At 36.6% G+C, this 25003-nt stretch overlaps 2 protein-coding genes across 4 annotated transcripts in view; one reads left to right on the top strand and one right to left on the bottom strand.

Moving 5' to 3' along the window:
* The first annotated feature begins 356 nt into the window (after positions 1 to 356).
* Positions 357 to 25003, top strand: part of Ets96b (Ets96B) — a 54659-nt gene continuing 30012 nt past the window's right edge. For all 3 annotated transcript variants that reach the window (XM_072911629.1, XM_072911628.1, XM_072911627.1), the window contains exon 1: positions 357 to 400. The gene's annotated coding sequence lies outside the window, so the exon portion shown is untranslated. The remainder of the gene's footprint in view (positions 401 to 25003) is intronic.
* Positions 11105 to 14688, bottom strand: LOC140676291 (E3 ubiquitin-protein ligase MARCHF2; the record flags this gene model as incomplete). Its single annotated transcript, XM_072911181.1, has 6 exons — positions 11105 to 11267; positions 11559 to 11749; positions 12084 to 12258; positions 12540 to 12702; positions 12833 to 13012; positions 14655 to 14688. Coding segments are annotated over 6 exons (906 nt in total), but the record flags the coding sequence as incomplete, so codon positions are not given.

Genomic DNA, 25003 nt, shown 5'->3' with positions numbered 1-25003 from the left:
ATATCGAGAAGGCTTTAAAAAAAAAATACGTCGTTCGAAAATTGATTTCACACTAGGTTTCTCATTAGCAGTCATTAGGAATCGTCTGCGTGAAATCGACCTAACGTGAACTAATTACAGGTGTCAAACTGATTAACCGACGTCGTCACGATCGCGTCTTTTATGCCGTGTGCGTCCACGATCTCCGTCCATCCGCTCTAATGTTCTCTAATAGCGGACGAGTAACAGTATTTTTGTTTTCTTACTTGCCCCTGTCGATGTCCATCGAAAGGAGGGAAACAGTTACGCGACCTATGGAGGAACTCAGCGGGATGCATCGCGCGAGTGATAATGATGGCGATGGGGAAGCCGCGGACGTGGCGTGCATCGAGCGAGAAGCGCAAATATCACCACCGGCTCGGTAAGTCTTTGCCACGTGCATTTTTATACATATATATATATATATATATTATGCGATCAATTTCGTTTATATTTCTTTTTCAAAATTTCGGAGAATAGATTTAATATTCTAGATTGTAAAATAAATTTTCTATCGCCGAAAGCTGGAGTGACCGCAACTTCATATATGAAGGCGGAATTATCCTCCAGAATTACTTTGGCATTTTTTATAATTATGGAAGAATTGACTTAGGATGACAGATTTTTCATGCACTCAAAAAAATGATCTTGCAACTTTAAAAAAAAATTTTCTAGGTGCATAAAATTAACTGAAACAGATAAAATATTTAGCAAATATTCTGATACTCTGCATATATTTTGCACTTAATCAATTTAAATGACAGAGACAGAATTTTTATCTGTGCTATTAGTGTAATTTAGACAGAAAATTTGTCTGCGATGCCTGTCTTTAAGGCTTAATGTCAAGGACAATTATATTTGTGATTAATATTTGGCAATGGGATCTAAATTTTCTAGAGGTATTGCTGGAATATTACCGCTATAAATTTTATATGTGACAAACAATATTCTAACAGATACAAAAAGTAGCGATAGATTTTAATCGAGACATCTGGAAATCTATCTACATTAACAAAATATTTTTTTGAGTGGAGAGAAGCTTGAACCTTCAAGGATCCTTATGACTCTGGGCTAGAAAGTCTCAAGAATCTCGTAAATTATTACTTTGACGTTTCTAATATTAAGTGTTTCATTTGATAAAAATACAATACGTAACAAAAATACACTCAAAAAAATGATCTTGCAACTTTAAAAAAAAATTTTCTAGGTGCATAAAATTAACTGAAACAGATAAAATATTTAGCAAATATTCTGATACTGCATATATTTTGCACTTAATCAATTTAAATGACAGAGACAGAATTTTTATCTGTGCTATTAGTGTAATTTAGACAGAAAATTTTTCTGTGATAAGGCTTATAATTCAAGGACAATTATATTTGTGATTAATATTTGGCAATGGGATCTAAATTTTCCAGAGGTATTGTTAGAATATTGTTACTCTAAATTCCATATGTGACAAACAATATTCTAACAGATACAAAAAGTAGCGATAGATTTCAATCGAGACATCTGAAAATCTACATTAGCAAAATGTTTTTTTTTTTAAGTGTATCTAAATTTAAAATACTATCGCCGTGCGCGCGCAATCGATTCCTGGTAAATAAAATAAAATCCGTAACACGCTCTGGATACACCCGGTAGTGGTCAATGAAAAGTCGCCCGGATTACACGGGAGTGCCCACAATGGCTGCATTATAGTTATTGCCGTTAGTACGGACGCTGATGACAGCATTACCGTGATTGCCAGTTAACATAATGACCGTCGCTGAGCAGCGTCTACCAGCGACACGTACGTACCCGGGGCTTTCTGGATACGAGGTCGACGACCCTTGACCCCGTGCAGACTGGATACGAGCGTTTCCTGAAATGGAGAAACAATTGGCAATCGGCGCGTACCCGAACGCGGCTTGATCGCATTAGAGAGAATAGAATAATGTCAGCGCGCTTCTCATCTAGAGATACTCGCCAATGCTTTCAACGAGAGTTACCGTCCGCAGGATTACAACATTTTATTTATATCAAAATATCACATAAAGTGTCACATGATATCTATTTTACATGATTTTATTTCTTTGGCCTTTAAACACGTATCTTCCAATCCTTGCAATCTATATCGCGTGTTCTTGCAATTATATATTCCGCTAGAAATACATATATTACATCGTGAGGCATGAATTATATTCAAAGGAAACATTATTTACATATTTTATTAATATTATATTAATATTATATTAATATTGTATTTTAATATTAATATATTATATTAATATAACAGTAAATTACAAGGATACACGCTGCTATAATGAATGTTATAATAATTAATATAACCTACGGCGGTTAATCGATAAGCGACACCGATAACAGCATAAAATTTGTAATTACGTTCCCCTCGATCGATGATGCATAATTATACGTCTTGCGTAATTTCGCGCGATTCATCTGGCACAATCTGTCCCCATGAAAAAAATTATTCTTCAGCCTTTACCGCGCATCGGGGCTGCTGCGAAAGGAGGTTAGATGATGAGTATATATCTCCCCATGATGTAATCGGCATTAATGAGCGAAACGGTTTCGTGCTCGGCCACGTTACACGAGATATTCGCGAGAGCGCAAATTGGACGATGAGGCCCGCGCGCACTTGAGATAAATAAATGTCATCGGGGGGAGAGATGGAAGATGCGGGTATCGTGGAAATCGGTCGCAGAACCGCTGCCGCTCGAATAAATTTGTAGGAGTCTTTATATACAATTTTTTTTTTTCTCAATCGCATTCATCAGCCCCTCATCACTCGACAATTTGACGAAAGAGGCACTCGTCGGAATCGGCCGCGAAGTCGCGCGCTTAAAGTGGAAGTTTGAACGAGAAAAGGGAACTTCAATGTGACGCAATATTAAAGAGCGATCAATTATTTATTAATAATTAATTAATAATCAATTTAATTTTAATTAATGATAGCGTAAATATAATACATTTAATAAAGTATACAATAAATTTATAGTAATTTTAATTAAATTCATAATAATGTTAATTGATAAAAATTCAAGTGGGAATATATATTCTTTGTCGAAAGTTTGCAAGTTGTTTACATAGCAACAACTTATCTCTTGGAACAAATTTATCTGCCAGCATCTCGCGTTGTCGATGTCGCGTTCGCCAGACCGTGCTTTTTTTGGCCTGGCTGATTCTAGGTTTATAGTTTCGCGTTTACATTCGCCTGTCGGCAGCATACACGTGGTCACTGTTTCGCGCGTGCCACGGTATAAACACGCTGTCAATGCAAATAAGTCGATCCTATCATTTCTGAACGAAGGGCCGATCGAGTGGTTGACCTTCCTTCTATTTGAGCGGATCAATAAGAGATTAAAGTACTTGTACTGTTGGTCTGTTGTGGAAGCAATGTTCTCGAATTATAAAGTCTCCTTTGTCGTATTTAATATCCATACAACTATCTAAATAAAATGAGTACCGCGATGATAATAAAAAAGTATTAAATGTAATTGTAATTTTTTTAAGATTTATAAGAGGCTAATTTTTCCCAAAAACGTTTTTTTTTTTTTTTTTTTTTTTTTTTTTCAATTATACTAGAAATAAAATATTAATAAATTATAAATAAACATAAAATTGTATTCATTAAAATTATGAAGTTTTGTTCAGATTACTAATGAAATAATACAAGAAATTAATAACTAAAAATGCAGTTAAAATATATTTCATTGATATATCATCGATATATTATGGAATACTATATACACTGCACATCTCGAGCATGGCGAAAAAATCATTTGACATGTCGTAAGTCTGCGATACGCTAACGATAATGGCGCTCGCTACAAACTCCGCGACAAAATGCACGCTTCTGCTTTTTGCATATTCGTGGCACGCTACTTTCTTAACGCGTCCGCAGTCCCCAGTAAGAAATTCGACTTCTCCCCTTTTTCTTTCAACCCTTCCTTTTTTTTTCTCTCTCTCTCTCTCTCTCTCTCTCTCTCTCTCTGACGCGAGAACGAAATACGCCAGCGTGTGTAGCGCGCTCCAAAAATACCGTCGCGCCGGAATATGAAACCAGAAGTAACCAGTGGCAAGGGCCGGGCTCGGCATCTGGCACAGCCGACAAAATATAATAACATAGCACGCGTGCACATACACATATACGCATACAAACATTACGTACAAGCACGCACGGATAAGCCGCTCCTGGATAATCTCGTGGACCGCGCGTGCGATCTCCGCAACGTCGCGTCGCGTCGCGTCGGTCTGGTTCTGTTTGGCAATTTGTCGACAATTTTTTTGAAACCTCCGTATGATCTGCTAAAGCTTATAAATTATTTAATTTTAATGGCAAGTCGCGTGAGAAATGTGCTCCTTCTTTTTAACTTGCTTAAAGTTTGAATTTTTAAAAATATTCTAATTCAAATTTTCATTACCCGAGATGTATTTACTCGTCATTGAAATTAAGATCGGATTACGTGCTTAATTTACATACAAAGCGTTGGAAACGTATAAACGAAACGTTCTATTCTGGACGCGAACGAATCTGGGGTTGCCGCGTTCGGCGAGCCGCCGATTCGACGTGCTCCTCTGGCGTGTTCACATTTCCGGGGTGTTGCCGAAGGATATCGCCTTCCATCTCGGCACTTTTTTATCTTCCTCGTACACGCGACACCTACGGGAACGAGCTTCCGGGCGAGAGAGAACGTGACCGCGTTTCCGTATCGTGTCCCGGCTCGAGGAGGAGACTCGCCGATGATCCGATGCGACGACGATATGATCCTAGCTGGAAATAGATGACGCGGATAAACGTGTTTCTATCGCGTTATTCGTTTTGTTAATCCAGAATTAAATTCAGTAATGGAACGAGGGAGAGAAGCCTCCTTCAGCTCTTTCCGATATCAAATTTATGATACGCGAGGCACATTCCTTCGTACTTGCACGATTTATCATCCCGCAAATGGCAGACATTACCCGCACCAGGTAGCAGCTGCTTGCACGTAGACCGCCGTCATTGACTTGAAAACAATAAAACACGACGACGGACGATTTTCGCCCGTCAAGAGAGTAGCGCAAAAGTGGCCGGCTCGTAAAATCTTGTTTCCTCCCGACGGTATTATATCGCTAATTGCTAGGAAATCCGCTCGCAGAGCAAAAAGCTTGGCTCGTTCGAAGGCGAAGCAGCGAGAAAACTAAAAAACGACGGTGATTCGCTCGCTCGCGCATTGTTGTGTCAGCTATTCGCATCACGGAAATCGTCGGAGCTAGCTATAAATCAATTCCTAAGGCCGTTAACGCGAATTCCACGATATTAATGAGCAAGACCAAGTGCACGTGTGCATAATGGTGAATTCTTCTCTCGCGAAGGTGCGATTCGCTCGAGCGTTCAAGATTACCATAGCGATGGATCAGCAAGCAACACGTTCTCGATCGCTCGTGGATCTTCGAGTAACCATAGTCGTCTAGTGATTAGGATCCTATATTTGAATGCATCTCAAGCTCTCTCTCTCTCTCTTTTTTATTATTTCTTCTAAGCAGAAAGAGAGATCTTTAAAAGACTATGATTTTGAAATTTAATTTTTTTAAAGCTTACTAGGATCGTAATAGTGCGCTATAATTTATCATTTATAATGTGTATTTTGCGGATAATGGAGCGATGTATATATTAATTTCAAGCTGCAACACATTTATATTTTCCGTGTAATTGGACGCGCATGTTAACCATCAATCATCCGTAAATGCACGTATGCAGAAATCTCGATGTTTCAATTTGAAGGAAACAGAAACAGATATTACGTATATTATCGAGGTTCAAATACGCGTTATCATATATCTTCATCTGGTGCGCGATGAATCATGAGCTGATATTTGCCCTTTCAGCAGCTAATCTTTAAATTTTTTTTTTCACAGCTTGTCAACAATTCTACGAGATTTGCTTTCCCGTGTCGGATAAAAATAAATTGAATGTCTCGAACGTAAGCTTCTTTACTCGGCTGATAGTTTCTTAAGCTCGTATTAGACTCTGCATTGAAGATTAAGATTAAAGATCAAATATTGAAATATGATAAATCAAAATAAAGAAGCTTTATGTCCTCTTTTATTCTGCTCAGTCAAAACTTCAATCTTTAATCTTCATTTTTCATCTTCATTCTTCAAAATTTTCATTCAATATGTAGTTTGATATGATGAGTTTTATCCAAACTGTCTCGTATCATTTTTTTTTTTTTCTATATTCGCCGATACATTCCTTAAAAAATCCATGTCGTAGATTTATTAAAAATTTTACTGGTACGATAAAAATATGCGGCATAAAATGTGAGTGCGAAACGTATATATTTAATCGGTAGAAAAATTAGAATTTGCAAGACAAAAATTTCTACATCGCATTGTGCAACATATTGATTGAGATATTAAGAGAAAATATCAAGTTTTTCGTTGCTCGTTTTAGCTTGAAATTCGCACCACTGATGAAACATTATTCAGTCTAGTCAAATATTATGTTTCTCCTGAAACGCGGCGCGACACTCGTGAAAAGGAACTCGAACGAGCTCTCCTCCATCGTCGTCGGCTCTTTCGTGTACGCGCGCATATAATACGGGCATTAAGGTGTGTTTCTCTTGGCAGAAGTCCACCGTCTTCGTTCGCGCGGCTAACATACGTTATTATCTCGTAGAATTCGATTTTCAGTCTCGCCGCACCGTGCCAAGATATTCTTGCCTTCTTCGCACCTTGTCCTGATCGAAATCACGATGGTCGATGCATTTAAACCGGTCGCCGATCATAAGATTAAGTCTTCCGGTCACTTATCTGTCACACGAGATAGGACGTGCCCTCGAGAATCAGCTTATCTGTTTGTCAATTTACGTCTTCATAAACATACCATGTCCCTGGCAGCGCCTCGGTTCAAAACATTGTATTTTCTAACTAACAATATAAGTTAGTTCATCCTAGATTTCATCCTTTTATCAATTTTATGGCTAAAAGAAATATTAAAAAAAAAAAAACACTTGTAAAACTTTTCTAAAATTTTAATAATTAAATAAGTTTGCTTGCAATTTGTCCAATAAAATTTATATTTGCGTTAAAAGATCGACGAAAAAGATGGTTTTATCTTCTCGTGAATCTGTAAGCACAGACAGAGTCTTTAAAACAAAAACGGGGAAAATCGAGGCGATAAATGTCGGCGATGAAAGTTGATACTGTCGAGCTGATTGCTCGATCTTTGAATGATTTTGGGTCATCGGTCGTGTAAAATATATGCCCAAGAAATTATCGAAATTTTCAAAATTTTTTTTACTTTACGTCAAACCAATAAATTAGATAAAATCGCAAAATGTAAAACGTACTAATTAGTGAAGCGTGTGTAAATTGATTCCGTGCATAATTATACTCACGTTGCTCGAATAAATGCATCATCTTGCGTAAAGTAACGAGGAGCCGCATATTTCCAACAGTGTATCTCCCGTAATTATGTTAACAACACTTCCTACGAACACAGTCGCGCATATATATAAGCTTGGTGATCTAATTATAAAATCAACGAGGGGGATGCACGCGAGAGAAAGAGAGAGAGAGAGAGAGAGAGAGAAAGAAAACGTGATTCGAAGAGGGCTCGGATTTATTGGCTCGTGCCTACTAAATCGTTAGACCGTTTTAATGATCGCAGGAACGCGCGGTCTTTTTATCAGTGTCTATAAATTTTATCAGTGGAAATGCTAAGCGCATCGTTTACCGTGTCCGCGGCTGCAAGAAGGATGAACGCGAGGAATGTGCAACCGGACAGATCATCAATATATCGAGGTATACAAGGTGTTTGAGATTTGGAAAAAATGTTTTAATGAATTCATAGTTTGTTCTATGGAATGCTGTTTGGAATCTAGTATGAAATCCAACAACAACAACTTGTTGTTTTTACATTACATAACGAGAAGACTCTTCTAATGAAGAGTCGTGTAGTTGAAACGAGATTGGAATTGAAATATCAGGAAGGCAAGTGCCATAGTTACGGGCGCGCATTCTCCGTTTTACGATTCGCTAACAGCTTCAAAGTTCGTAAACGAGCGCCGATAAGTCGGGATTGCAATTACGCGACGCGTTTCGAGATAGGAAGGAAGAGAACAATTAGCAACACTATTTGCGTGTTGCTTACGATTTTTTTTTCCCCCCCTTATTATCACGAATAATTATAGACCTTATGCACTTAAGCTTGACTTATGCATTTGTGATATCATATTTATCAGTTTTTCATTGCATCTTTAGCAATTGGGAATTGTTATGACTCAATCAGCGTTTTCAAGTCCAGTTAAATCAAGTATAAATTTTCTTCATTATGATTTGTGTGCGATTATTAAAAAAAAAAAAAAAATTTACAACGCTCTCGTCAATTTTAGACGATTTGCAATTTATTTGAATGAAAGATCAATTTTAGTGAATGGAGAGCAAAAGATTCGTTTTCACTGAATAGATACGAGATATTTATGGTTTTTTATTGTCGCAAAAAGATGTATATTATTTGTGTAACGGACAAGTAATACAGCTAATATAATTTTACAACGCAACTCTTTATGAATTTACGACTTTGTAGATGATATTACTTCTTTCGATTTGTAATTAATATTTTTTTGGGAGAAATTCCTGTTCTCGCACGTGGATCGAAATTTAAGGTCCGCAGCTTCGCAGTAAATTCATCGTGGGAAAAAACGTCTGTCAACGAAACAAATATCCGCCGCAGAAATATTACTTTTTACCACGAGAGAGGGGAGAGATTCATCGTGACGCACTGCTCTCGTTGGCGGTATCCTTTTCACTTTCTTTTTTTTATTTCCGTGTATCCAGGAGTGACACACGAGGGTTCGTGCATCGCCCCATAGGATCTGAAGAAGGAACCGGATGCATCTGCAGGGATGCAGCCGCATAAAAGATTCATTTCTTCCTCGGCTCTTCGCTGTCGGCGAAAAGTCATCTTAAACAGACGACAAGTTTCGACGACTCCACCGTCAAGTCAAGGGCGAAAATAATCGAGAGAAAGATCAAAATAGAGATAATCTAAACAATTTTATTGTTACGAAATAAATTCTCTCAAAATAAATACACCTCGAGAATTTAATTTTATTCTCGCATATTATTGTAAATGTCACTGAAGAAATTAGCTCGATTCTTTATATACATTATATGTATATGAGACTCTATCACATCTCGAGCGAAAAGCGTAAAAGTCAGACGAGTGTAATTATTCATGAATCAACGACGGCGCATGCCGGACGACGCTACCGGTTATTATCGCGCATTAAAATGTAAACCACATGCAGCAGGTCGTCTTAGAGATTCGAGCAGGGGTTCTCATTATCGCCAGTTGATTAGAATCGCGCGTATTAATAAGAAATTAATAGGAACGCGATGTGTGTGTCGCGGCTTTTATCAATTTTCTTTGGCCTGAAAACTAACTTACTTAATTGCTCAGTCTTAAATTAAATAGTCTTATTGCGGTGGGCATTTCATTATCGGGCTTATTGCTAAGTTATCATCGATAATCGATCAGGAAACTCCCGGCTTTAATCGAGAATCTTTAAAAAAAAAAAAAAAGAGAGAAATTCTGCACGCTACGAATATCCGATCCCTTCGAAATGAAACAGGCATGTATACGATGGAATTATCGGCCTGCATCGCGCGCTTAATTAAATCGTTCGACTTAAGTCAGTGAGCAGAAGAAGAGCCGGCTCGTTAGCGGATAAATTCAAGCAGTCGATGGAGATCGACCGATTTTAAATGTGTTGCGGTTCAAAATCTCCCCACAGATTCGATTAAAGCGCGAATCGATGCTGATCGTTAATTCTGTACCTTTTCTCGGTAATCATCGAATGCGTCGATTATAGGATGATAATATTCGTCGCGTTGATTTTATTTGAATATTTCATTAAGAAGGGAATCTTTTTTTTTTTCTTTTTTTCGTCGTTTCTCTCTTTCATATAAACCTTTTAACGAAATTCTTGGACTCATTATTGAATGCCTACTTTAATTGATACGAATCGAAATCTTTTATTTATTTCAAATTTAAAAATCAAGTTTGTGTGTCTTTTTCTTGTAAAAAGAACCTATATAAAGCATCTCGAATTTCATTTTGACATATCCGAGTGTAATTTTACTTGCTAAGATAATGTGGATAAATTGCAGCGAACCAATGACAGATATAAATTGAAAGTGATATACCGATATCTTTTTATACGATAATACAATGTGAGACGAGGACAGGTAAATAGTGTTATCACGATGGAATTACAACGTTGTTGATGATTCAGAAGTTTAGTTTGAGGATCTTATGACACATAGGCGAGTAGTAGAGAGAACATGTCGATTAATATATTTAATCTTTTTTGTCGTACAAGCGGTATGTTAATATACATATATAATATTAAAACATACATAATTATTAATAAAAATTGCCGCGTGCGAGTAATTATTTTCGAGAAAATAAAAATGCAAGAGGATACAACAGGATCCTGCATGACTCGAAAGCAACAGGTTTCAAGTCGACAAGTTCTTTACCGCTCTTCAGTGCGTCAACTTCTGTCTCACATTCGTGTCCTCTACGTGTATCGTACAGATATATATCTGTCATTTTGTTTATATTCGTAAAACGAATTGGTCTAACGACACGTCTGCGTCTGATAATTGAAAACAAGACGTTCCAAGACTTTTAAATCAAGGATTTTTCGAAAAAAAATCACAGTTTTTTTTTTTTTTTTTGGTAATATATAAAAATTGAAGTTTCAATAATCTTTGAATTATTTTAATCAAACGCTAAAGAAAATTGTAAAAGAGGATACAGAGTACTTAAAAATAATATTATAAAATTCAGGCACACAAAATCATGTGTCTCCGAGCGTATTTTAATTTGACTCTGATGCGGTGAATCGTCTTTATTACGCGACAATGAGTTTCAATTGAAATGTCGAGTTAATAAAATGCAATTAAATATCATGCAGCTGTATAAAAGTCCGTCAAATAGAAGCGAATAAAAATTGAAAACGGTTGTCGCAATTAAATGCCACGATTGTACGTCGATTGTGCGGTTAAATACGTGAAAAATCACGTTAAATCACGTTAAATCTTCAATCTCCTCGAGTCTCCATTCGAAATCCTCCATGTCGAAATGATCGTCCGATTGTTCTCGCAGATTGATTCTATCAATGTTGTTATCGGGAATCAAACGAATGACAAAGTTGCTTCTCCAATAGCGTCTCCATCGATGACCGTGCAATCTGTAATAGCGAGAGAAGAATTAAGCTCTACATAATTTGCATAATTTTACGATTAACGCCAAATGTATACGTTCGTCCCTTTAACAACGTGCGGGTAGAAACACTCTCTAATCATTTTTTCAATAATCAACATTAAACGAGTCGAAATGCATAGCTCGCCAAACTTTAATAATCATATAATCCCGCCTTTTGCACGTAATATCTTAATTAACTCATTTCATTGACGACAACGTATTTTCATCCACATATACGGACGTGGCGCACGAGCTAACTTGAGTTTAACGACATTACCTCCCCAACGTAATTATCCATCGCCAATAAGCTATCAGCGTCAATAAGCAGGTTGGTAACATGGCGACTATCATCCACGGTATCTCATAAAAGCCATTTCGCAGCAATGTCTTCAAGGCCAAGGCGCATACGTAGCAGGAAAACGCAGCCACAGGCGTGGTCATTGCCAAGTATCCGATATCGAGCAACATCTTGAAAGAATATACATTAAATAAGAAGATGAATTGTCGGGACATAATTAAAAGTCTAATTATAATATATAAGATCGCGATGGTCCATAAGATTTTGTAGCTTGTCAGCTTGTAACATGATTTCAATTTTTCACGGCGCATATATTGATAATATATATAATCGCGTATATTAAATATTTAATGGGTTTACGATATTACTTTGCTGATTTAAAAATGATTAATACACGACATATCTGATATATTAATAATTTTATATAATTTTGATTGCACGTATATCATATCTTTAAGTTTGCATGCAGAATGAAAGAGGAGGCCGACGCGTGAGTTAACTCACCTGTCGAGTGGCTATTACGGTGCGGAACCATATTACGACGCTTCGGAAAAGGCTGTAACGACGTACCCTCTTGGTCGCGTACCTGTAGCCGCAGAGCTCGCATCTCGCGCGACCGGATTCGGTCAGCCATCTCTCGAGACACTCGGCGTGCACCAGAGCCACTGTACCTCGGCATCTGTCGTGTCATTTCAGAGGAAACGTCACGATGAGAGAACCAAAAGTAAAGATATTTTTCTCACGCGAAATACAAAAAATTACCTTTAAATAATACGTGATTTATTCTCCTTACATTTAATCTTTGAGTATGATTTATATAATCGATACGTCGTCGACTTGATTCGATTTCTTTGAATATTAGTTATTAGCATACGTAACGCGAGGTCAGAGATCTCTAGAGCTCTATTAATCTGTCCGTCAGAATAATATTTAGCTTTCTATAATAAGCCGAAAACTCACTTGCAGGCCGAGATCAAAGGACCGAGATAGGTCAAGTTTGACGGTGTCGATGTCCGATCAGTCTGACGACTTTGCAAGTCGCACGACGAATGATTTTCCGCAATTGGAACATGTCCTCCCATATGACAGATTCTACAAATATCGCCGGAGGCAACGCACGCATCTAAAATTATTTTATTTTATTTATTTTGAAATCATTTCGTATTATTATAGACACAAGTGTTAGCGTTTCACTATGGATTGTAATTATTTCTTCTAATCTAAAAATAGAGACAATTTGGTGTGAAATATACCGTTTTTATCTCGTGATTTCGTATCAGAACATTTCTCATTTTTTTCATCTATTTCAGATTTAGATTTAGATTCCGGGATGTCCAATGTACGGTTCAATGTTACTCGAATCTCTTCCTTGATGGATTTTCTCGAACTTACTTTTGCTACAGATTTATCAAGTTCATTTCCCACTAGCAGATCTATCAGTGCAATATATGTATATTAAATCAATACATATCAAATACATATATTATGTGTAATTTTCATTTTGAAAATGAGGCAATGTAAGAGTTTCATAGAACACAAATTTCAAAAAAATGCAATTGACATAAATTAAAATTATTAATAAATTATTAAAAAATTATAAAATTATTAATAATAAATAAATTTGGATCGTACATTAATCTAAAATATATTAACCTTGAAAATCATACATCGAAGTTTTAAAAATCAGATGCCAACTTTAAATGTATAAATATATGTTAATTAAAAACACTTGATTAAATACAAATATTGCAATCATTGCTTCAAAGTTAAAAGCAACAATGTTTGTAAGCAATCACCATTAGCGCGTGAAAAATATGATGGTGAGCTACGATGTTCAAGAAAATACAATATTTCATGCTTACTTTTGCGACAGATTTATCAAGTTCATTTCCCACTAGCAGATATATCAGTGCAATATATATATATATTAAATCAATACATATCAAATAGCTATATTATGTGTAATTTTTATTTTGAAAATGAGGCAATGTAAGAGTTTCACAGAACACAAATTTAAAAAAAAAATGCTATTGACACAAATTAAAGTTATTAATAAATTATTAAAAAATTATAAAATTATTAATATTGTAATAAATAAATTTAGATTGTACGTGAACCTAAATATATTAAACTTGAAAATGTCAAATGAATGACGCTAACCTATGTCGTTCGTACGTTCGCTGTCATTTTCGGACTCTTCATCCTCGACGTGTGACATTAAAAATGTTTTGCGCGCATTTTGGCGTACGCGCTTCTATATAAAATTGAAAATTTTCCTTCAAGACCTACCAGCAATCTCCCCGCGATAGACTAATGTGTCTCATGTCTCATCTGTCATGTTATCAAGTCATAATGATACAATCGATCTCAAGCAATCGATTAGTAAATCAGTTACATTAAAGTCTTAAAAATCAGATGCCAACTTTAAATGTATAAATATATGTAAATTTAAAAAATTGGACGAATAAATTTAACTTGATTAAATACAAATATTGCGAGCATTTCTTCAAAGTTAAAAGCAACAATGTTTGTAAGCAGTCGTCACGTTAAGCGCGTGAAAAATGTATGGCGATGGTGAGCTACGATGTTCAAGACAATACAAAATTTCATGCTGGCCGACTCCATCCACTGAAAATAACAGGAGGGAAGGCAAGGTGCACTTGCATTCTTATCGGCCTTTCTTATCGTCTCGCCTTCCTTGCAACCGTACCGAAACATCTTATCTCGGCGCACGCCACTCACATGCGAGATTAAATGTTGTCGGACACACTTGGCATTCATCCTCATTTTTCATACACGGTAATTCTTTTCTTTCATAGATGCCTGATAATGATAAAAAAGAAATTAAATAATCTCTCGTTTCTAATAACGAGAGACCCGGGCAATTAAACTCGTAGTGAAACGATGTAGCAAATCGACGTGATTTATTTCGATAGAATCTCTCGAGCGACCGTGGCCGGTTTTTTTTAACCTTCGTACATTATTATACGCCTTGACAGGAAATTAGGCTACTAATTGCGAATCGGTCAATAGCGCGCAGCTATTTCTTAAGCTTAAGAAAATTCGCAGACTCACTTCGTCCCTTTGAAAGAGGCAATCGCGAAGTTGCATGGTATCACGACGACATTAACTCTTCCTCGACTACAGCGGTCACTTTAATTGGTATCCGTCGTACAGCTGCGAACATCAATTAAATCGAGATCAATTGAAACGCTTGAGCGAGAGACGTGGAAGACTTATTAATGATTTAGAGGGCCCTTCTTCGCTCGTTGGAAATTTTCTCCGCGGGAAGAAGAGCCGCCGGAAATGTGCGTGTATCCGATCCACGCCGTATATCCACGGGAAGCCTGATCAGTCACAACCACCGGCACCGTTTCGTTGGCCGAACGAAACCGATCCCGTGTTTTTGGCCGCGGACACGTTCCTCGTGGGCGGAGATTTCGACGCCGGCCGAGCGTGGCGGATTACCCTTTTTTTAATACTTCCGTGGTCGCATTCGCGCGCACGCGCACGCGCGGGATATTTCGGAATCGGTTTCCGGTACCACGCGAAATATAAATCCGGCCTGTACACGCGATACGAGAGACGACTGGACGGTTATTATTAGCCGCGAGTCGGCGACTTTTCGGAATCTACGTTTTGCGGATATCCGTTGACCTGGCGAATTAAGAGAGGAGATTCTGTTGCGTTACTCTACCTGGCAAGCTCTCGCGAGTGAATGGGCGGAAAGAGAGATGGGAGCATTTAGTATATCTTGCGTCATACGGAGAGATTCAGTGAATCCTCTTTAACTTAAATATATATTCCTATCGGCGATAATTTTAGGACTGTGGAATAAGATTGATTAGTGGAAATATCGAAATAGACGAAGACGGTATATTGAAAAGTTTATTTAATAACTTGTTAATTATGTAATAGAATATCTTGTGTTTGATGTATATTATTAGGCAGATTATGGGAACGTCGAGATTATATATCAAGAATACACATGAAGAGGACCGAAAACGTCGGTGACGAGATAGCGGTTGGCAGATGCCAAATCTATTCCGTTTATTCCTTCCGTTAATTTTCCCTCTCTCTTTCTCTCTCGTCGTTCTATTCTCTCGCACTCGCGTATGCAGAAGAAACGTCAAGTCCGTGGAGCCGCGTCTCCATGGCTGCTATTTCTGCCAGGTGGCCGATGCCCGAGCCTAACCGACCGTCCGCCATTTTCCTACTCGACGTTTTTGGTTCAAGATTAATTAAACGCGTCTGGAAATAGTTGCGGTCGTCAGAGGGTCCGCGAACGGGGTGCGGAAACGAAGGGGGCAGGGAAGAGCAGGCGAAGGGAGTCCGCGGCGGTAGTGGACTCCACGCACGGTTGGATATCCGCGGCGCGCGATGTTAATCTTCTCTCCTGCCAGGAGCAACAAGAGCAAATAGTTTTTCCTTAGGTCGCGATCGGGACCTCGTAAGGAATTCCATCGCACATTTTTGTATTTTATTTAGCTCTATGGTAATTTATTACCAATTATCTGTTGCTTGAATCTAACGAGGCGATGTAAAGGAAGAGTTTGTGTTAAATCTCTTTGAATATTTGTGACGAAATATCATAGATTTGCAAGCATTCAAAATAATTTCAGACACGAGCACGAGGTTAAGCAATATTTATTTTATACGATTCAATATTGAATATCTTTACGCATTGATCGAGCTTAAGGTCTCTGTCTTCTTCTGTCGCGTTCATTTCGCGTTCAAGTCGCAACAGCGACTTGAGGATAGGCTCGAGTGTCGCAGAATGAAAGTGACCGGGCCTCTAGATGAGCCGGGGATGGACCGAGGCTGTGGGACGCTGGGTCACGTTCAAACTGAATGGACCTGGAGGCTCATTCATAATCGATACACTCGCGTGATTTCAACCTGGTGCCAACGAAAGATTCATTGAGCTACTAGATATTCCAGAAACCTTAACCTCTCGAACGCGCACGAGTATCAATCCGTTTCCGCGGATTGCACGTTACTAGACCGTTTCGTCTCGTTGCAAGAGTCTCTCTCTCTCTCTCTCTCTCTCTCTCTGCATTTCCCGAGGAAGAAACAGAAGCCTCCTATGATCTTTTGTACGAATGTTATTTTGAAACAATTATCAATGTTTTTCTCTTAAGACTTTCGTACGTATTTTTTGAAGTCTTCAAATTTGACGCACATATCGAGTGTAAGCGTTCAGACATCAATGACATTTGCGAATGCAAAAGCGACGTACCATCGCACGTACATATTTCAAAGGGAGAGCCGTTTTAGGGTCCAGAAACAAGCTAAAGATAGCAGCCGAGGAGTCACTTCGCGATTTCTTCCCACTTTCTTGCTCCGTCCCACGACCTTCTTCGTTTTCTCGTTCCCTCTTTCTTTCAAGATCGCAATTTATAGAAGCACTCGGCACCTGTCACCTTTCGCGGCTCACCGAGGACGCGCGCATTCTGCCTCCATTCCGGTCCCAGGAATAGCCAACGTGTCCGATAGAGAAGAAACAGGCGAAAGGAGCAGAAAGAAGAATACCTTGAGACATTTCGCCGTGTCGTTCGCGGTTTCAAAACAACGCGCGATTGAAGCGGCGAGATCTTCCAGAGAAACTAGAAGAAGCTTCGTCTTCTTTCGAGCGTGTTATTTTGAACAAATAATATTATCGAGCACTTTTCGAGAGGCTAAAAAAAGATAGGATTTTTATAATTTACGTAATTTCGATAGAAATAATAAGGTTGAATTAATTGATTATTATATAACTGAATATATATTATATCTATTGATTTTTCAATTTTTTTATTTTAAATATGCAAAGCATTGATATCATATAAGATATAAAAATTTGAAAGTAAATTTATTTGATATTTACTCACACACACACACGCACACAAGTCAGAAATTATTTTGAAAATACTATATTATATAATAATAGATAAAATTATTTAAACACAATTTTCGCGTATAAGTAATTCTTTTGTATATATGAGAATTATTTTTTGACATTTTTTACAACATTGCATTCAATTTTGACTTTATTCACGTTATGATAAAAATGTCGTAATTATCAATGCTTTTGAGATTTTACAATGTTGCTAAATTATAAAAAAATCGAGAGAGACAAATAAATTTACTTTCAAATATTTATACTTGAATTTATATACAATCAATCCTTTTGTATATTTATTTTATTATTATATTATAAAATAAAAAGAAATTCAAAAAATCTATTTACCTAAATTGTATCTGCAAATAATCAGAGTTGGGAAAGTTATTTTATAAAAGTAACTCGTTACCGTTACTCGTTATTAATTTTAAAAAATAACTCGTTACCGTTACCGTTACTCAAAAAGTAACGAATCGTTTATAATTTTCATTGCTTTTTTTGTACATACAATACAATCTTTACATAAAATTTTTTTAATACAAGATCAAATCATTTAATACAAGAATCAAATTAAATTAAAAATTTACATTAAACACTAAAAATTTTTAAACATTATTTTACATTAAAGTAATCAAAATGATATATTGTAATTTTGATAGTGATATCGCTATTAATATAAAGTATGTAATAATTTTGATAATAAATTATTTTAAATAAGAGAGATTTTTGAAAAAAGTTATAGACAAGCTTTCTTAAATACTTTTAGATACTGTAAATGTAAATAAAGTGATGTTCTTATTGTTAGTTTACTTTTAATAAATTTGTAAATATTTGGTCAAAATCGCTTTCTTTATGTCTCTTTAATTTTTCTTATATTAAAATTTTAATACGATACGATAATTTTCATAATGTCAAATTCTTGGCTAATCATTAAATTATCTGTCTGCTTAAATGTTTTTTTACGAAGTAGAAAGATACTAGAAAGAGATTCCAATAATTTCTATGTGATACTGCATTTCAATATTCTTATCAATCTCTAAGTTTTATTTCGCGCATATGTGCACATGTATCTACAGTATATGTTACATGTACTATATAAAATGCGCGCATATGCATGAAACGAAAAATATCTGTTTTTTTATTTGAAAATTATATTCGAGAAAAGTATAGTATATTCAAATATATTCAAGTATATTCGAAAAAAATGCCAGACAGCACAGAAAGAGATCTTAAAGATATTTAAAAAGTCAATAAGACGTCTTTAAGTTGTCTTTTAAGCATCTTTTAAAGACATGTGCTGTCTGGAAAGTAACGAAAAAAAGTAACTATTAATTTCGTTATCGAAAAATGTAACAAAGTTACTTTTTCCGTTACAAACCAAAAAATTTGTAACGCCGTTACCAGTAAAGCGTTACTTCCCAACCCTGCAAATAATATTCAGCTTATAAAATAATAATCAGTTAATTGAAAATTATTATTTTCATATCAGCAAAGATCTCTTTCACACATTGTGTCTCTAAACTATTTTACTTTTTCTAAAAATAAACAATGTCATTTAAAAATTGATAACTCTTGAACCGCGAATTTAAGACAATCGAAAATTAAAAGTCTGGTCTACGTTGTTCCGCAGGCACGAGCATCGATATACCGATCGTAACGCGTGTTACATTACACGTATACGCGTACGCTGATGCCTGGTTAGGTTCCTGGTTACACGACAACACTCGTTAGTACACGGAACAGCGAGCGCGAGTGTTCACAGGAAACGCATCTTTGCGTGACCCGCACGGGTCCTATAAGTATTAACGACGGCGTACGTTCTACGTGATTCTCGTGTTTACAACGCGATCGTCGCATCCGTTTTACAATCGGCGGCTAGCTTAGATTATAACGCACCTACGATACGGTCGTCAGGAAGATACGCCATCGTAGAAAGCGAGACTGCCCGCTGAGTGCGGCCCGTCAAGTTCGAGCTATAAAACGGACATATAATAGCTCGAAAACACCGAATTTGTAAGAATAATGGATTGTAAATCATTTTGAAAAGTTATCGCGCGCTATCAAATTAATAAGATAAGGAAACTTGACTTAAACCTTTGAGTCACGAATTTTTCTAATTGTCAGTATTTTATAAAATTTGATTTTCAAAATTCAAGATAGCGGATCCAATATGATCCGGACGAGATTTTCAAAATTTTACTTCCGCTATATTGGATCTCTATATTAAATTTTGGAAATTAAATTTTTTTCTTCAGATTCAGATTGTGTGATCTAAAAAAAAAACCCTCAGAGAAAAAATTTAAAAAAGAATACAACTGTTACTTTCAATTTGGAACAGAAAATATTGTTTTTTTTATATATTTTTTATCAAAAAAGGAGAATTTAACAAAAACAACACGGTGGAAAATTCTAAAAAAATTCTGAAAAATACTTTAGAGTGTACTAAGATTATAAAAAAATTGCCGTATTTATTGTCATAATAGATTAGTGGAAAATGCATTTTTTCGTAAAAAAGTACTAATTTTGACTGTTTGTTTATATATGATATTTTTGCAATTAACAATTAATGACTGTTAAAATATTTTTTTACACTTATTGATGTTCTAGAGACTCTGTAGAAACAAAAAATCCGATATTTGTTGATAAAAAAGTAGTTAAAACAATAAAAAACTACGAAAAAAGGTGGGTCTCTGGGTGCTCGCTGTGACTCAAAGGGTTAAATCAACTCTATATAAAATAAAGAAAGAAAAGGTGTCTCGCGTGTTCCTTCCCTTATTTATCGGACGTCGCTGCGGAACGAGATTTGTCACGTGTTTCTTTACGTGGCGTGCCGCCACGTATGTACACGAGAAAAAAGAAAGGGAACCAAGAAGACGGGCAGACGACGTCCGTCGATCGGCGCGATTCCTCTTGGGAGAAGTCTCGGATTATTCGCGAGCCTGGCGAACACATCGTGTGTCTGGTGGACAAATGCCACCCTCGCGCCGTTTACTCCTCGAAAGCAAACACAGACGGCAAAAAGGCGAGCGAGCTCGTAAAGGGCGACGCGCCGTTTCTACCGTCGCGTCGCCCAGTTTCATCGTCGTCTCACGTATCGCGAAAGACGACGAGTACGTTGCCGCTGCAACGCTGACCATGTTGCACTTACGTAAGCCGCGTGCGTTTGGAATGTTTACTTTGGAGATCGCGCGGAGCGCGATGCTCGCGCGCAATTATTTTTTAATTACCTCGTCCGTTATACGGTCATTATTTTTCTTTACACCAACGTACTTTGTAATTAATAATCTCCACGGCCTTATTATAATAATTGCGGCAATTACAGTTTGTTCATTAAAAAAATGGATAAAATTGAGGAATATTCGCACGTGAAAAGATCTTCCTGAAGATTAATGTCACGATCTTGCATAAATTAAGACCGGTAAAATTCGTGTGTGAATTGTAGTAAATGTTACTTATATTTCCGTCGATTGATGGATATTGTAATTGAAAACGGTAGTTTTGCATTCTCTCTCTCTCTCTCTCTGTCTCTTGACGTTACTGTAAAAAAGGATTGTCTCACTTTCTCTCTCGTAACCCCGATTCGCCGCGGTTTTGTCGCGTAACGTTTTGAAGCGATACTCGACGGGGCGACACAATCCTATTTTTGCGAGTGCACCAGACAGTTGGACGTCTCCTCCGACGGTTCTATTTGCGGTATCATAGCGAGCGCGCACAAACGCGGCGAGACGTTAAATACACACACGGGCGTGCAGGCATTATTAGCGCGACGTCTGTTGTCCGCGTTCGCGAGATTTAATATTAGCGGGATACCAGTTAGTTTTGTAACTGTCACTCTTCCAGCGTGGATTTTATTTGTATCAATTGTCGCGCTTTTTTCTGGATCAAAGAAACGAAGAGTCGTACCAAGGAATGACAGTTTTAACTTTTGTATTGTAATAATTCAAAATTAAAGATCTGTTAAAGTTTTAAAAAAAAGAAAAAGAGAAATAGTCTCTTAATTAATTTGAAAAGTCAAATTTAAAGTTTTGTCAAGTTTTTTTCTTTTTCAGAAGAGTATATAAGATTTTATTATTTGGATTTGGAATATCTTGTGTATGCGGAATTCGTCGATTTCTTTTATATTCTTATGTTTAATTCGTATCTTTTAATGTTGTTTTTGAAATTTTATAACTGTGCAGGTAGGTCAGTGTATGTTCGATAACATTATTAATATATAAAAGTGTTTTAAATCTGAACAAATGTAGATACTTTTTTGATATTTTTTAAAATAAAGACTAAAATAATAGATTTAAAAAATATTTGCTTTAATACATTGTTTTATTCTCGTTTTCGAGGAATTGACGCTGTTAGAAAAATCGCGGATAAAAATAACCCACCAGTACGGAATAAAAGTCAAATATTAACGCAGAGTTCTCTCTCTTATCACCTATTTTTAAACGAATACGCATAATATTACGCTTTATCGCAATAGTTTTGTTGCGAGCGCGTGCATCGGCGTAGCCAGACGATGACACGCGCGTCTACCGCATTTATAGATGCTGAGAACTCTCAAGACACTCGTCTATTTTAGTTGCATCCGATATATTGTACGTAAAATCATCATACTCCATATTAAAAAAATTATTCGTTACAAATGGATAGGATTACTATTTTTTATTCGGTTATATTAAATAAATCTACTTATTGTCTTTTTGTTTGTCGACGGCAACCAGGCCAAAGACATCAAGAAGAATCCTATCTGTCCGTTTATCTAAACTACAGGCTCGGGAGAAGAATCTCCCTAATGACGAGGGGAGGTTCCCGTGTCGCTGCACGAGTCCCACTTAACGAGACATATTACGTTAATAAAAATTAATTTTATTATCTTTCTGATCAGCAGGATTCGTCTCGTCACATTATGCGATACAACCTCTGCTTAACGGCCACAAAGTCCAACGTTCGTGCAGAAGGATACCACGCAGGAGCTCAACGCGTCGTTTCCTAGCATTAAATCTAATGGCCATAATAAAGGGCCTTCCCTCTAAACGCAGACGGTTTGTCGTAACATGAAAATTCCTCCTCCGCGCGTAATTATGTATCCGCTTGGCTTCTTTCCGAGCTACCGGTGTCTTAATACTCGTCTGAAAGAGGAGCTGTCAGAAAGAGTCGCATGTTAGGAAATAGCCTTGTCTTCGCCGAGAACCAGCTTCCATATATTCCCCCTCCCCTCCTTTCCTTTCGAAGATAACATAGATTGTATTATCCTTGTCGTGACGAGACTCGCGTTTTACATCAGGTTGTCATATCTTTTTGTATGATGACGCGATTGTTGGATTTAACGGTTGTTTTTACAAAAGTCACAGAGCGCACCGCTCATATTTCTGCTCCAAGCGACAGAGAGATCCGCTCTTGCGCCTCTCGGATTCCATTCCATTCTACCCGTCGACTGTTCTCTCCGCCTCGTCGTTTTCGTCCTTTAAGCACGAAGGCGGCGAGAGGAGCTGCAAGAGGAACGATACGAGTTCAGTAGCTGCTTTGTGCGCTGAATTTAAAGCCTTTCCGAAAGCCGGCGCGAAAACGGCTCCTCGCGCGAATCTTGCATTTGTGTCGGTTTAAATTACGGTACCTATTCCGTTTCCAACGAGCGTATAACTCGGCAAGCTCAGGGAGAAGCGATATAAAATAAGGATGTAAAATGCGAGATTCCTTTCGTGCGATTCGCAAAAACAGTAACGAGTTAATTTAGATTTAACGCGCTTTTTTAACGAGATTATACAGATATTCCATGTTCGTTACAGCGCGAATCCGATTTCTCGTGCAAGGTATTAAGAGGGATAAAGCATTTTAAAATGACCAATATATCAATTTTTTTCTTTTAAAATGGATCATGTTTCTTAAACATTTTGAGGTATATTGTACATAAAATTTTATGATAAGTGTTTCCTTTTAAAATTGTACTTTTTTACTTTTATATGTTGTTTTTTAAATCATTCTACTTTATCATTTTTTTTAATTTGTTCAGAAATACATATATATATATATATATATATATATATATATATATATATATATGTATATATATATTTTTTGTTAACAAATTAAAAAAATGATAAGGTATAAAATGGTTTCAAAAAAAAATATAAAAATAAAAATGTTTCAAAAAAAAGTAAAAAAATTTTACCTAATTCAAGAAAACTATTTATTTGATGGGTCTTAATGACGTATTTACTTGTACTCATTTACTTGAGTAGAACTCTATTTACTTGAGTATATTAAAAAAAATAAATATTAAATAAGAAAATTATTTTTTTCTTAAAGCAAGTACATTACTTATTATAAAATATACACCATTTTTATATTTTAATTTTATAAAATATTTATTAAAATGCATTTTTTTTCTAGTCAGAAAAAAACTTTAGTTTTTTAATTTAAAAAAACAATATATTTCCATTAATAAATGATATTATATATTTTATAAAAGTAGTATTTAAACGTAGAAAATATGTAAATAGAAAATAATATACTCAATATAATAGTATATAAAAGTAAAAAAAAAATGTATATATATATATGGTCAATTAAAATGATAAAATTAAAAACTACGAATGATTAAGTCACCAAAAAGTCAACTTATTTAAATTATAATTAAAGAAAATTAAAATTAAGATTAATTCGAATATTAATTAAGCGGCGAAAAAAAAATATATATAATATAATAAGTAATTTCGTCCTGCACATTTTGCAACTACATCCGCGTTCTTAAAATAATGCCGACACATCTCTCTACAGTTTGCATCGCGTTCTGCACGCGTGTTTCGAGATCGGCGTGCATTCTCTCACCGATAAGTATAGCGAAGCCGTGGCGAGTGAAACGCGCGACTAATCTGCTGTTTCTTCCAGCATCAGCAGCGCGGCCAAGGGGTTGGTCGCGCATTAACCGGTCTAAATTCGCATCCGCGTAAATCATCGTGCTCACGCACGTGCGTGCCCGGGGCCACGCGCCGCGGTTACGCACCCCGTACCGCGCGTCTTCGTTCCTGCACATATTCTTCCAGGCAGTTGTTTCCCCTCGTGCTCGCCATGCTTGTCGGAAGATCGTTCCGTATCTCGTCGTACTTATCTATCTTTCTTTTCCCCATAGTTTAATCCCTTGCGTTCTGTTTCGCATCGGGAAACGCGTTACGCACTCGAGGCGAGAAACGAGAATCACGTTCGTCACGAGTTGGAAAAATCACGCAACGAGATATTCCATCATTATAGTGCAATTGCAATTGCAAAATACAGGCTGCCAGCTTAACTTCAACTTGGATTTTTTTTCTTCGTCGTTTTACGCGATTTTTCTGTTTCAGAAAAGAGAGAAAATTTCCTCGTTAAACGAGAGATCTCCCAACATTCAATAGCTTTTGCTATTCAATCGAGTTTTCATTTAATTAACAACGATCCAATAATGATTAATGGTTGTCGATGAAGATAACAGTTGCGCGATAATAACGGGAAAGTAATGCGTAATGATGCGTATTGATTTTTTACTAGCATGCATGCAGATGCACATCATGTTGAAACG

The sequence above is a fragment of the Anoplolepis gracilipes genome, chromosome 2, assembly GCF_047496725.1.
Source record: "Anoplolepis gracilipes chromosome 2, ASM4749672v1, whole genome shotgun sequence".
Taxonomy (NCBI): Eukaryota; Metazoa; Arthropoda; class Insecta; order Hymenoptera; family Formicidae; genus Anoplolepis; species Anoplolepis gracilipes.
The sequence above is the reverse complement of the archived record's forward strand: the minus strand, read 5'-3'. Positions and strand labels throughout refer to the sequence as shown.